This window comes from Gopherus flavomarginatus, chromosome 1 (genome assembly GCF_025201925.1).
Source record: "Gopherus flavomarginatus isolate rGopFla2 chromosome 1, rGopFla2.mat.asm, whole genome shotgun sequence".
Lineage (NCBI taxonomy): Eukaryota > Metazoa > Chordata > Testudines > Testudinidae > Gopherus > Gopherus flavomarginatus.
This window is the reverse complement of record NC_066617.1, coordinates 361,989,160-362,004,261: the sequence shown is the minus strand read 5'-3', so window position 1 is coordinate 362,004,261 and position 15,102 is coordinate 361,989,160. Positions and strand designations below refer to the sequence as shown.

General features: G+C 54.4%; 1 protein-coding gene across 1 annotated transcript in view; it reads right to left on the bottom strand.

Annotated features, from left to right (window-relative positions):
• The window catches only part of RELT (RELT TNF receptor), an 82,884-nt gene that overhangs the window by 21,674 nt on the left and 46,108 nt on the right, over nucleotides 1–15,102 (bottom strand). The window contains exons 3-6 of the mRNA XM_050938161.1: nucleotides 14,030–14,115; nucleotides 3,469–3,582; nucleotides 2,857–3,035; nucleotides 1,838–1,923 (exon numbers count right to left, since the gene is read on the bottom strand). Of these exons, the coding sequence (XP_050794118.1) occupies nucleotides 1,838–1,923; nucleotides 2,857–3,035; nucleotides 3,469–3,582; nucleotides 14,030–14,115 (465 nt within the window). The remainder of the gene's footprint in view (nucleotides 1–1,837; nucleotides 1,924–2,856; nucleotides 3,036–3,468; nucleotides 3,583–14,029; nucleotides 14,116–15,102) is intronic.

Here is a 15,102-nt window from a genome sequence, read left to right as displayed (position 1 = left end):
GTTCAGGATCTAGGTTGCTACAGACCTAACCCACGGCAGGGCTCCTGCTGGGATGCAAATGGGCGCTTCCAGGAGTTTCAGGCTAGCCTGGCCCAGATGAGTCCACACGGGAATCACACTTTATAGACGGGGTAAATTTCCTTCCAGCCAGCCCCACATGACCCCCTGCAATGAACCCTGCATGCCCCCAGACCTGAACTTGGCAGGCTCATCACGGGCGGGGAGGGTCTGCCTCTGAGAGAGGAGCTTGCACTGCAGCGATATCCCCACACCGAGCTAGCTAGCTCACCAACAAGCACCTGGAAGGTGTGGCCCTGGTGTACGTGGGTGACATTCACATGCCTGGGATGCAACTGGGCAGATGTGGCACATGCCAACCTGTCCCTGATTGTACCACCCAAGCTCACGCTGTGTGCACAAACAGGCAATCCATGTAAACAGGCACATGTGGTGTCTGCAGTTATGAGTTTTTACCTTTATTATAGTTACCAGCCCCACTAACTAAATCCCCATCTACATAAATTCCCCATGCAGGTTCTGTCAGGCATGGTGTTCTCCCCTTTCCGGTCCCCAGCAGTGGCGTTGCTGTGCACCGTGACAATAGCTGAGGCGCTGCACCCTAGAAGTGGTTGCAGTGTAGGGATCTCCTGCTTTAACATGTTGTTTGTATTACAACAGCGCCTAGAGGCCAGGGCTTCACTGGCTTAGGCCCTGTGCAAACTCCAAACACGAGACAATGCCGAGCTTAAGGAGAGCTCTCTCTGTAACTCCAGAGGCGTCGGCAGCGACTCTGCAGGTAGAGATCAGCACATAAAGCGGGACTCCAATCCCACCCCTTCACATGTCAATCAGGACAACCTGGCACAAGAGCTCTGCAGAAGAACAATTGGATTTGAGGCCGTTTCTCCTTTAGTGAATTCTGCACTGCACTCGCCGAAGTGCTTTAATGAAGCGTTGGCACAAAGAGTGCTTTATAAATACATTACTGGGGAGGCATAAATCGCCGTGGGACTGAAATAGCTCGAAGAATGTGCAAGTCAAACTGAGCGACCGAGAGCACGCTGGAGCCCTTGCCATCCCCAGCTGCCAGGCACTTCTCAGAGCCAAGGGGTTGGCCTTTTTCTACCCGAGTTGCCAAGAGACAAGCGGCTGGCCATGGCCAGCAGACCACATCCAGGATCGGTGGGGAACTGCACTTGCACTGCTCTGGCTCTTATGGGGGAGGGATAGCTCAGTGGTTTGAGCATTGGCCCACTAAACCCAGGGTTGTGAGCTCAATCCTTGAAGGGGGCCATTTAGGGAACTGGGGTAAAAATCTGTCTGAGGATTGGTCCTGCAGGGGGTGGGACTAGATGACCTCCTGAGGTCCCTTCCAACCCTGTGATTCTATGATCCCATCTCAGTGGTAGTTTAGGTTTCATACGCTCTTTAAAACTCCTCAGCGCTTCCCTTTTCACTGATCATGTGGGGTCACTTTCCTTGTTTTCCAGAGCAGGAGTGGGTGAAATAGCTCCTTAGTCTGTCTGTGTGGCTCTTCTCCCCACCCAAGAATTGTCCCTTCTGCCTGAGAGGGCGGGGAACATGGTCATCTGCCCCTGAGAGAGGCTCCCCACTTCTCTGAGAGATCATGGGCATTCTCCTTTCCTGGCAGCACACCCGGTCTCTGCTAGACAGGCAGAGAAAGGTATTACAGTCCAGAGAGTACTGATCCCATTTGGATGGGTGCCCCCTTCTCCGACTCCCCCATCTCCAGCTGCGCCTGCTGGCCAACGTTCCCCGTGGTAAAGCCGAGCATGACGGCTGTGGTGTCTGTTACCCTCTCACTGTTTACACTAACCTGGGCAGCCCAGCATGCCTTTGGGAGCAGAGGAGCATGGCAGGCATTCGGCTGTTGGGTCCATCTCTCCTTCAGGGATGTAAAATCTGCCAAGAGCAAGAGAAGTTAGCAAAGAACCGAACACAGATTGAGGCCACAGCTGGCAGTTAAACAGCACAAAGGCGTTCTTTGGGGGTGGCGGCAACTGCTACAAATTCCAGCTCTGACAAAGCCTGACTACAGTGGAAGCAGGTTACATTCCCTGCATGCCATAAGCCATTCATTTTCCTTCCTACTCTGCACTGCTAAGCATCTGCCACGTTCCACCCCAGAAGTGGCTGCATTTAGTGGTGGGGCAAAGCCATCTCTAGCTACTTTATACAGTGCTTGGAGAGCATTTTCAGAGCAAAGTGCAAGACAGTTTCCCCCCAACAGGGAAAGGAAGGTGTATGCTCATCACTCCTTCTCCAAATCTCTGACTCACTGGATTTGCATTGGCCAGACTCACCCGCTCTGGAGCTAGTCAGTAGCCCACAGCAAGAGAGGTGACTAGACTAGTGAGTTTCTCTCCTCCCTCTTGCCTGAAGGATACCAGCTTGGAGGAGTTGAGCCAAGTGCCTTCTAGTGACGCACGTGAACACTCACAGGCAACAACCTTCCTGCTCAGCAGCTTGGGTCTTTGCTCTCCATGGTGCACTGAGGTTGCCGGGCAGCCAGAACCGTTCCCACGCGACAGGGCTACGCCAGCCCTACTAGACGGTCTTCGATCTAGTAACACCCTGCAGAAGGGTCCTCACTAATCACCCTTAATGCCCAACAGCTCAGAGCCAGATCCACAAGAGCTGTGGGATTTGGGCCCTGTCCAATGTAGCGTTCTGAAGTCCTTACACACATGGTTACCCCCGGGAGGCTGGCAAGAATCAGCACCCTCAATTTGCAGATACCACCCAGCTCTGTGCACGGGCCTGACTCCCACCCCCAGGAGAGCCCCAGCTGCCACTGCACTTTCCACATGAGGACAAGCCACAAAGCAAAGTTACCCTGGCATGCAGCCTCCACACCGGCTGTCTGCTGCAGCTGTCCCAGGGCTGGCGTGGATCCTCTTCCTGGCCTCACAGGTGGTCTGAGGTAAGCAGGGCGTCGTGCCGTGGCTGGCTGAGAAGGTGCCCGGAGAGCAGGCCTGACAGGTTACACCTAGGCCTTGCCCAGAGCCGCAATTCTACAGGAGAGCAAATGGAGAGGGAGTCAGGAGAGGATCTGGCACCGTCGGCCGCCCCATGGCACGCCAAGCTCCTCTCTGTGCCAACGGGCCTCCTCTCTGAGCTGCAGGGAGAGATTAGTCCCCATGGCCCATTCCACCCACAGCCTCTCTGCTCAGGCTGCCAACCAGCACTAGCTGGGACGGAGGTGCTCCAGCAGCCCACCACAGATGCCACTCATTGCCAAACCCTGGTTTGTACTGGGCTGGGTCTGAATCCGTGAAAGGGCTTTAATCTCCACCCCACCCTCACAGAGGGATCTGCGGAGCCATGCGCTTCCTGACTGCATCAAGGGCTGGGGAGGACAGCCACCCCCATCCCATCCCCGGGCAATATTTCTGCTCAAGCTGCTGCCAGGCAGCCCCTTGCTAAGTAGCAGGTAGGATGGCTTACCCTATCGGGCTCCTCTCCGGGGGGACACTCCACACAGGGGGCACAGTCCCCCTCCACAGTCCAGTATTCCTGCTCCCCACACGCCAACGCCCATGCCCAGTGCTGGCTCAATAGCTGAAAAGAGACAAGGCAGTGATGGGAATCCGGGAGCGCCGCTGCTTCCCAACACTCCCCCCGGCTTCTCCCTGGGCTCATGGTCCGTGGGAACCAGCCTCCCACTGGGAGGAGGCACCATCACCTTGGTCCTCTGCTGCTGCTGGACAGCCCCAAAGCCCTCATCCAGAGAGTCTCCAAGAGCATTTTCTGCCTGCTAGCAGGAGCTGGCAGCAGCTGGAGAGGGAAGAGTCCAGGCAAGTCATTGCTAGTCCCTTTCCCACCTCCAGACTGGGCAGGGCTTCTCCCTACATGACACCCATGCTTATCGGAAGGGTCTCCAGAGAGGAGGCTCCCACTGCTTCCCTTTGGGAGTGGTTTACATCTCCAGGGCAGCCTGATGCCCATCAGGTACAGATGTGGGCCCCAGGCTGCTTCATCAGAGTCGTTTGCAGAGCGTCTCACTTGCCACAAATAATTTCTGGAGGGGGAGGACAGTTAGCTGGACGACACGGACCCAGGCAGGACCGGTCCCCCCCCAGCCTGTGACCTCCACAGAGCACGTGACTAGATTTGCCTTCAGGGCAGGCAGGTGAGCACAGCACATTGGGAGGGGCTGATGGACCTGTCCCCATGCTGCAGGAGGGCCAGCTTGCCCAGGCCCATCACTCTGGTATCTGAGCACCTCCAGCCTGCCAGCTCAGCCCTCAGCCTCCTGTCTCTCCCTTAAAAAAAACAAACAAACAAACCACCAAACAACCACCCCCCAGGAAGTGGGGGGGGGGGGGGAGAAAAGGAGTGTCAGTGGCACTGTCCTGCAGCAAGCCTGCAACAGCAACGCAAGCAGTGCCCCAGATACACAGCCAGCAACCCCTTCCCAGAAGCACAACTGAGAGACAAGAGCCAGCCTGGCACCACTTGCTTCCTTAGCTAAGTGGGGAAATGGTCCCGCTACGGTGTGGCACTTTCCCGGCTTCTGCACTACCCCGGTGGAATTGGCCAGTGAAAGGATCCAAGTCCTCGCTCCCACTTCCTTTACCCAGAGGCCTCCCTGAGCTCCAGGGCTCCTTTTCCTCCCTCCCATGCGTCAGAGTCCTCATAACCCGGACAAGGCTAGGCCCACGATTCCTGGGGTGCTTGACCCCCAACCCAGGGCAGGGGCTTTGGTGTCCCCACTCCAGGGCATTCTCCACACTAGCTACTTCCCTGACCCACTGATCACTACATTAAGCTCAAATCAATTACAATTTATTAAACAGCAACTATAAGCAAGATCGGGGAAAAGGTTAAAGGAACTGGGGCCGTGCCTTGTGGGCACAGGGATCACCACAACCAGCTGTCTCCAGGACTTAAAGGAAGTTCACAGCCTGTTCCTCACACGCCCCAGGCAGGGGTCAGCACCACCATGCTGTGCAACGGACACTTGACAAAAATACCGGACGTAGTGACTTAACTCTGCCCTACCCTACTCAGCTCCAGCTCACACAGAGGATGGGCCCTGGGCTCCGGCACTGGCCTGCCTGCCCTGTCAATCGGGCTGACCTGGAGTGTTGGACTCTCCCCATTGGCCCTGGGGACTGTCAGTCTCAGGATCCCGATTTTCCTTCATCCTTTCCCTTTGCTTTTTGTATTGGGAAAGGGTCAGCCACAAACCGCAACAGCCCCCTTACACTAAACCACCGCCATGCTGCCTCCCCAGGGGTGCTCAGGCAGTTTGGCAGCAATAGGACCATGCAACAGCCAGAGAGACAAGGCAGGGGAGGTGGCATCTTTTATTGGGCCACCTTCTGCTGGTGAGAGAGACGAGCTTGCGAGCCACACAGAGCCGATCCCCAGGCTGTACAACAGGACAACAGAAGCTGGTCCAATAAAAGATATAACCGCGTCCACCGTGTCTCTCTAACATTACTCCTGGGGGGATTCTGCGTGACTGCGCACCCGCAGAAAACAGCCCTGCCCCGCAGAATTCCTGTGCTTCCCTGCGGAAAACGGCAGGGAAGCAAAGGGAAGCCACAAAAGGGGTGGCGGGAAGATGACTATGGGTGAAGTTTTTAGGGAGCCATTGTCTCCCCCAGAGGTGAGGCATGGCGGGGCACACGAGGTTACATGCTGCTCCCCCCCTCCCCCTGCCTAATTTCTGCAAGCGCAGAGCTGCCCAGCTGAAGGATGCTGTGTCTCCCTCCTGCTGACTCTGCAGCTGGACAGTGCCTCCTGGGTCCTAGGGGCAGTCGTGTTCCCTTTCTGTGTACTGGGAGCCTTCTTGTTTTCTGTGCAGCAGAGAGTGCCTGTGGTGGGGGATGTGGGAGTGAGGGGAGGGGGGATGTGGGAATCAAGCTGGGGGAAGCAGGAGCCTGGCATGTGGCATCCACTTGCCAGCAGCTAAGACTCCCCTGTTAAGTAGGCTCATTGAACCCTCACCTTGACAAGCCTGACCCCACTACACCCAGACCCCTCCGATGAGCCCCCCTACACCCAGACCCCCCGCTGAGCCCCATTGCCCCTGCGCATCCAGATCTCCCACTGAGCCGCCTGCACCCAGATGGCCCCACACAGAAACATCACCCTCCACACCTGCATTCTCCCCCTCCCCTCCCCACACACACTAAGCCCCTCCACACTTGGATCCTGCTGGGCTGAGCCTGCCCAACCACACCTGGTGCACCTGGCACAGAGGGGCAGGACTCCAGAGTTTTCTTGGGGCAGGTGCGGCCCTTGCACTGTCAGGGTCAGGTGCAGCCTCACAGCCGAGTCCCTGTACTGGGGGTGGTGGGGGCTTCAGGGTGATCTCCCACCTCAATGCAGCCAGTGGCCTGTGCTCTCCACTGCCATGCTGGAGCCACATTTATTTATTGACAAATAAAGTTTGGCAGAATTTTAAAATATTGTGCGCATCATTTTTAGGCGCATAACTCCCTCAGGAGCAGAACATCCTGGGAACGACATAGCTTCAACTTCACTGCACACCGCCTACGTGACACAGCGCTGGGATTGGCTCTTTGCTCCCCTCTGCCCCCAGAGCTGGGCTTGACTCTGTTGGATAGCAGTTGGGGTCATAAGGTTCCAGGAGGAACTTACTAACCCTGGCAGCCACCCACCACCAGCCCCTGGAGCTGAACAGGGAGGGCCCAGCTGCACTGATAGCTCCGATTCTGACTTGGATCCGAGCCCAAGGGCCAAAGCAAGCAGCCTCATTAGACCCAAGTGTGTTGGTTTAGGTAGGGTATAAGCAGCCTGTGTCACCCTCTGAGTAAGGAGCCAATCAAGTCAGGGTGAGGGTTACGTGCCTCCCACAGGCTAATCCCTAGGCAAGCTCCTGTCCCACTCCCTGCAGGTGGGATGTGGTAGCTACAGCCACCTCTGGGGAAGCAGAGAGAAGAACTGCAGACAGTTGGCATCCTACAGCCCTGGTGCAAGGCAGGAACAATCCCTCCATCTGCCAGCTCCCCCTCCCAGCCACCCTACCAGATAAAAGCACTGCCAGGCAACCCCTGCACACCGTCTGAACAAGCAAACAAAGCACCAGGAGAGCTTTAGGCTACTTATCGGCACAAAAGCGGGGGCAGTGGCTCTTGCCGAGACCGAGCGCGGTGCTGGTCACTTCAGAAACCAACACTCAGCCCTGGACAGAAATAGATCGGAAGGTGGGAGCCGTGTGACACAGCACTCACCTAGCCTGTTCTAGCTGGCGTTTGCTTGGCCCTGTGTTTCTCCAAGAGACAGCACTAGTCACCTGCTCCTTTCATGTTCTCCCCCACTAACGCAGATCCAGCCCCCTGAATGCCAGTATTGCTACGCCAAGCCGCAGCACTACAGCTAGGAGCAGGAAACATGACGCTGGATGGCCCAGTGGCCTGATCTGGGATGGCATAGCCTATGGAAAGGAGATGTCATCCACAAGGGGTGGTCCCCAGTTTAGGCTAGAGACCCCCCCAATGTCACTAAACGGAGAGGCACAATGCAGGCTGGTAAGTTTCGGGAATCCCCAGTAAGGGACGTGCAACACTTTCTAGCACAACAGCTAGTGCAGGAGAACAAGGAAGTGAAACTGGATGGGCTAGTGTCACACGCCAAGCTCAGAGAAACACAAAAAGAGTTACATGCAGCATCAGTGGCCAGCCTGAAGAGGTCCTTGCGGTTCTGATCATGGCTGCATGCTTCTGTAGAGAACTCCTGTACGGTAGGTAAATAGCTCTCGGGTAAGTCGAGGCTCAGAGCACCAGATCCTCAGCTGCTATCAATTCTCAGAGCTTAGGCCTTGGCTCCACTGGCACTTTACAGTGCTGCAACTTTCTCCCTCAAGGGTGTGAAAAAGACACACCCCTGAGCACAGCAAGTTACAGCACAGCAAAGCGCCAGTGTAAACAGTGCCTCAGCGCTGGGAGCGCGGCTTCCAGCGCTGTAAGCTAATCCCCACGGGGAGGTGGAGTACCTGCAGCGCTGGGAGAGCTCTCTCCCAGCACTGGTGCTGCGACCACACTCGCACTTCAAAGCGCTGCCAGGGGAGCGCTCCCGCGGTACCGCTTTGGAGTTTTGAGTGTAGCCAAGCCCTTAGTCAGCTTACGTCGACTGAGAATCTGCCCCAGAGAATTCCAGCGGCTTGCCTAGTGCTGGGCCAGAAGGAGAATTAGTAGCAGTCCCAGGTTTTGCCTCTCCTGGGACTGTTGGTAGAAGTAGCGCGGCTGGATTCGGTCACAGCCATTCTCCTCCCAGCTGTTCAGCACGCCCCTGCCCATCAATGGAGAGTGGGGAGCCCCTGGTGGGTCACATGAATTTTCAGTTGTTTCATTCCCCTCTTTAAGAGGGCCTAAGAGATTCACGAGGAAGCACAGGTTGGGTCCCAGCAGAGTCCAGAGCCCACAGGTGTAGGCGTTGTCCCTGGGCAAATAGCTCACTGTAGGGAGCTGCCCTGGCTCCCCGCCGTGCCTGAGAGGGACGAGCCAGAACAGGTGCCTCTGTGGGCGGAGCCACTGCTGCCTGTCCCCGCCCCCCAGAAGTCAAGGGGCGGGGCAGGAAGTATAAAAGCCCGGCCCCAGCACTCAGCTGGCTGCAGACTGCTGGAGAGGACAGATGCTGGTGCCTGAGCTCCCACTGGGCCTGCCCGGTACCCGGAGGAGCGCTGGCCTGAGCTTCCCCGTGCCCAGTACCCGGAGGAGCTGCCTGAGCTTCCCTACGCCCGGTACCCGGCGGAACCCATGGTCTGGGACCCGCCGGACGATGCTGGCGAAGGGCAGGTTGGAAGTGGCCCGGGGGAAGCCGACCCCAGTCTGGCTTCAGGGGACCCTGAACCAATGTCTGTGTTGTGGCCAGGATCCCCACTGACTGCAGCGAATCCTTGTCGCTGCTACGGCCCCGGGCTGGGGCGCAGTGGAGTAGGAGGGCCTGCGTCCCCCCTGCCACCCTTCCAAGGGTGGCAGACTCCCCCTCTCCCTGGCCTGAGGAGGCCTCTTGTGCTGTTTAACTCATGGTTCAGTTCCTGCTTGAGGGTCTGACCCTTACCTGGGTTTGGTGCCCCACCCTGAGCCAGGGCTTGGGCTTTGCAGACTGCTACTGTTCACTTGTTGCTCAGCCCCTGCTGAAAGGCCTGAGCTTGAACTGCCTGCTGCCCCGCCCAGCCCAAGGGCCTGGGCTATAGACTTCGTATTTGCTCAGCCCTGCTGGAAGGCCTGAGCTGTGAGCTGCTTACTGCCCTGCCCCACCCAAGGGCCGGGCTTATGTACTGTGTTGCTCAGCCCTGCTGAAAGGTCTGAGCCCGAACTGCTTATAGACTCAGTACTTGCTCAGCCCTTGCTGAAGGGCCCTGAGCCTGAACTGCTTGTTGCCCCACCCCTGCTCCAGGGCCGGGCTCATAGACCCTGTGTCAGCTTAGCCTCTGCTGAAGGACTAGGACTCTGAATTGCTTAGACTATTTGTTTGCTCAGCCCCTGCTGACAGGTCTGGGCCCTGCATAGACGGCTGCCTGTAGGGAGGTGCCCTGGCTCCCCGCCGTGCCTGAGAGGGACGAGCCCCAGCACCGAACCCTTACACTCACAAGCTGGCAACTCTGCCTTCTCTGGACAGCAGTACCTTCAGCAGGGGCGCAGGGCACCAAGACGGGCACCGTTCATTAGCACGTTGTTCACTCATTGTGTTCGCCAATAGCAGGCTTGATGGGGACAGCTACAAGGGACAGCAAACGGCAGCCCTCCCAGATTGCCATCACCCCACATTGCAAACACACTCAAGTGGTGACCATTTCCCAGGAAATATGTAGAACAAAATGGATTCCCTCCCTCCTCCCCAGAAGTTTTGAGTTTTTTTGACCACACAAAAATTGATTCACAGATTTGTTTCAGTTCATTTCTTTGGCTTTCCTTTACCCCTTTTTTCCTTCCCTCACTCCTGTTCCACACTCCCTTTCTTCCACTGAAAAAAGTGAGGGAGGGAAGAAAAGAGAGGAAACCCCCAAACTGAAGTGAAATAAATCTAAGTTAAAAGGGAAACTTTTGTTTGGGGGGCGGGGGAGAAAAGGTGTCAAAGGATCACAGGGAAGTGTTTGTGGAAAACAATGAAAATCTCAAAAAATTTTTCTTCCAAAAAAGTTGTCATTTGGAAGGGAGGGGGGAGAAAAAAAATGGATGAAAAGATTGAGGAACTCCACTCTTTGAATGCTGAATGTTCCACCTGTGATCTATCCACACACTAACAAGTTAGGAACCAGGTTCTAACTCTGATCTCAAAGTGGGGCCTCCCTGCACAGCAGAGCTGAAATGACAAAGCCTGTATGAACTGGGAGAGGCTAAACGAAGTTGAGCTATGGGTGTAATACAAAATGAGCCCAGTCCCATGAAGAAGAGTTGAAAATAGCAACTGGGAGTATATAAATAAAGTGTCATAAGACTTTACAGTAAAAAGACCGAGGAATGCACATGTTGCGTCATACACAGACTAATTCATGAACTACCAATCTGCCAAAGAAGTGGCATGGCTTTTACAGAGAGGCAGTGTGGTCCAGTGAATACAGCACAGGTCTGGGGCTCAGGCGATCTGGATTTTATTCCTGGCTCTACTACTGGATGACTTTGGGCAAGTCACTCTGCTGTTGTGCCTCAGTTTCCCATCTGTAAAATGGGTGATGATACTGATGTCCTCTAAAGTGTTTTGAGATCTGCTGAGGGAAAGCATTACACGTGAGCTAGGTATTAAGTGTTCAGTTTATACAGTATTACCTTCAGTGTCCAGAAGCTATGATGGGTACTTTACATCAGAAATTAAATTAATGAAAAATACATAATTGACCATTCACAAGGTACTGTCCTACCTGCCTGTAAAATTATCTATTAAGCCTTTCAATAGTGTTATTCAAATGTCCCTTCACCTAAACTTTCCTCGTACCCAAATATCTCTGAAAAGGCTCTCTGGAGAGTTAAAGGTAATGCAAAACAGAACAAAATTGGCCCTGAAGCCCTTTTACGGCTTCTTTACAACCTTTGAAGGTGGCCCGAAAGGATTTTCATTCAGTTTCTTTGCCTGTGTTTCTTTGCTTAAAACAAAACCCAAAACCAGGAAATTTGGGTCTTCTCTACCCTAGAAAACTATGGCAAGTGAAAAAAAATTAAGTTCTAACATCTCATGAGACTGAAAGGGAAGGGAGTTCTAGTCGTGATGACAGTAAACATGCTGGTGGTTACACCTATCTAATGCCAAATGACTAGTGGAATCTCTGGAGAAAAGAAATTTGTTAAAAATGCACCTCAATTAAAAGGAGGGTGGTCTAAGTGCTCAGACATTCCAAAAACCTCCAAAAGATCTTCCAACCAAACTAGATACAGTGTTTTTGGTTAAAAATGTATTAACAATTAAGGGGAAAAAAATTAAGAAAACGAAATAGATTAAGGGATAAAAAAGGCCTGACAAAAACCAAAAAGGATGTAAAGCCAATTTAAAAATATATATACACATTAGTGCCCCTTTAAATGAGAGCTCTGGAACACCGAAGATTAGGAGAACTAAGAAGGCTGCAAGGAGCATGGCCCTGCCAGCAACTCCCTTATATAGGTGCTCCAACTTGAGCATACCATACTGATCACAGCTGCACTGGGAAGAGAAATGGTCTCTTGCATCTTGGGTATGAAGATATAAAAAAGGTCAAAACCACAGCCTCTATCTCCACCCAGCAGCTCACGAAGCAGCCAGGGAGTCACCGGTTATTAACTAATTTTGTCAATTTGCAAAGCGCTTGGAGAGCCTCACTAGGAATGCATTGCAGAGAGCCAGGTTAATTTAATGAAGGGCAGCAAGAACGGGGCAAGCTCAGATCCTCTCATCTGGACCCCTGTTCTTGGGTCAGTTCCAAAGCTGGATGGGCTCTACTGGCCTGGTCTGAGCAGAGGTCAGCTGATTTTATAGAATGGCTACTATCTGGGCTGAGTAAAATCACACAGCTGACACCAAAACCCCAGCCCTGATCCCTGTTTTAACCTTCCAAAAACTGCCTTCTACCGCAGCGTAACTGAGGATGGGAATAGCACTTTGCAGCAGTGACACAGGGAACCGCATCTGTTTTCAAGTGGAGCACCCTGGGCTCTGCTGTCTGCAACACTTCCCAGCACTGGAGAACAAAGACTGCAAGCCAAGGAGCCACAAAACCATTCGCACCAGCAGGGCAGATTTGGGGAACCTATTCTCTTACCACAGCAGTCAGGACCAGCTACTTATCAGCCAGCGCAGCTCAGCTCTGACTTAACACTTTGCATTTGCCCAGGGCCATCAGTTCCCAGCCAAGGGTAATCAGGGATAGGCAAGGGGCACAGGGCAGTCAGGAATTCCCTTCAGCACTTCAACTTCATCCACAGGATGCACCTTGGGGCAGCAGACCAGTCATAACCAGGGTAATAGCCGCCCCCTCCCATCTGTCCCTCAGCAGCACCTCAGGGCAGATGAGTTTGAGTGGAGAGGCAGGCCAATGGGACCCTGCGTCCACAGCTTTTAAAGGGATCGAGCCAGAGCTGCCACATTGATTTATAGATATTGCAGCAAACCCGATGCTCAGCTCTGCCACAGTGTCTCTAATGGATGGGGAGGAGGAGGTCAGGGATAAGGACCCTTGGGCCAGGACATGGGACCACAGCCTTCTGGTGCCCAGCATGGCAGCTCCCTGCTTTTCCAGGCCTCCCCTGCTGTGTATTTCAAGCAGCAAGGCCGGGGAAGAGTGTGTGTGTGTGTGGGGGGGGGGGGGGGGGGGGGGGGGGGGGGGAGATTAACCCTTTGACTTCTGAAGTAAAATGCCTGTTATTTCCCTCTCAACTAAACACACCCTTTTCCCACATCACAGCCGCCCTCCTTCCGGCCCATCAGCCTGGGCACAGCACCCACCCACAGCATGGCTCCTGCAGCACCCAGACGGGCTGCGATAGCCAAACAAGGAGGCGCCCCTCGCACCAGCGGCTGCCGCACACACGTGCCTTGGCCTGGCCTCCTCTCCTGCCCAGCAACGTATTATCGCCTAGGCCAACAAGGCCTAGGCCAGCAAATTTCCAGGGGTGCTCACGACTCCTCCAACTCTGCCCCTTCCCCAAATCCCTGGTCTGCCTCCTCCCCCAGGCGCACCGTGCTTCCCTTTCCCCCCTCCCTCCTAGGCTTGCCGCATGAAAGTGCTGGGAGGGAGGGAAGGAGAAGTGAGTAGTGGTGCGATCAGAGGAGACAGAGCAAAGGTGAGCTGGGGCCGGCAACAGCTCCCTGCCCCAGCTCACCTCCACTCTGCTGCCATCCCCAGAGCACGCCACAACTCCCCTTCTCACCCCCCAGCTTACTGCAGGGGAGCAGAGGTGAGTTGGTGGGTGGGGGGAGGGCAATTTTTTGAGGGCCTAGGGGCGCCAAATTTGTTAATCCACCACTGCTCCTGCCCACGTGGCTAGGTTGCCTAGAGGGAGCCCAGAGGCTGGAAGGCAGTGAAGAGGAGAACTCTGGGTAGGATCAGGCTAGTAAGCAGAAGAGCTCCCTGCCCTAAGACTGTACAGTCAGAAGCCCAGAGCCCGCTGTCAGATCGGTACAGCCCAGCTGACTTCAGCAGGACTCTGTGTGGTGGCAGGGTGTGGCTTCAGGCGGGGAAAGCAGACGGCAGAGCATGTGGCACTGAGGCATGCTGCAGCTTGGTTTTACTGTCACTCTTGCTCGGTTGCCCACATTTAGTCCCCTCCATCGGCTTATCCCAAGCTCTCTTCTGGCCTTTTCCCCCTTCCCATCTTTTAACACCAGCTTCCTCTCTGTCTCTTCATCCAGTTTCACCACGGTCAACACAAGAGCTTTCTCCCTTGCAGCCTGCCTCTCAGCTACAAATGACTCCCTCCTTACCCCTGCTCTCCACAGCTTGGAGGATACATGAGCATTCACAGCCACCACTTTACATCACTGCCCCATGCTTGTGCTCGATGGGGTGCAGCCGGCCTGGGCATTGCTGACCGGAACAAGTGCAGGATTATATTGTACTCACTGCGAGGAAGACGACGAGCGACCAGCAGTCCAGGTTCCTCTTCATCCTGAGGGCCGATGACTGCAACAAGCCACAGAACGAACCTGCTGGGACAAGGAACAGGAGGATCACTGGTGAGTCAGCCTTCCTCCATGGCTAGCTCAGTATCCAGTAGGATGGATGCACCTTGGCACCCTCATTACAAACCCAGATTTACCTTCAGCCAACACACAGGCCTGCTGTCCTGCTTATCCCTGAAAATTACAGGGAGCTGACAAGAAGCCTTAGAAACCTGGGGTTAGTTAAAGGAAAGAAACCCACAATCAGACAGGCTTCCTGGTCCAACAGCACGTGCCCCCTCACCTTTGGATCTGTGCCATGCAGCAGAGCCTGGAAGGCTTGCCAGTGATGTACAGCAGCCCTGGAACCTAAGTGGGAAACTCACCAGTGGCCATAACTATCAGCAGCGCTAGATTTACAGATTCGGCCTATATTTAAAACCTGCCTCTCTTTTTCAACATATCTGGATAGTTACAGACCCCCATTCTTATCAGGCCTTGCATAAGAGAACCTCCCCCATCAAAATGGGCAGGGAAGAAAGAGAGACAAGGGGGAAAGTTGTTCCACTGGACAGGCATATGCCTGGTTTGCCTTGCCAGTCCAGAAATTTCTCCTACAAAGTCTCCAGCCTCTCCCTGCAGAGCTGCAGCTTTAGAAAGCCATGTAACAGCCTCACATCTAATTTCCAAAGCCGCCAGCAAGGACTTCCACGCTGACTGATGTGTAAGGAGCTTGATGCAGTTACAGCGAGCCTGGCCTTAGAACGATTTTAAAGAATGATGCATTAGACATTAATTGTGTCTACAGAGCCCGCAATTAAATGCCCAGAGACCTGCGCTCGTTTAATGATTGATTCGGTTGTCAGTGAATCCATCTGTCAAACGTTACAGTACAAGGCATTATTTCATTGCTAGCAGTGCATCCTGGGACTGCGTGTTGCTTTAGACAGTTCTCTGGAGCGCCACGGAGATTTTAGGATTGGAGCCAGTGGCAAAGCAGGCACAAGCAGGGGACAGAAGCCAGTTGGCATCATT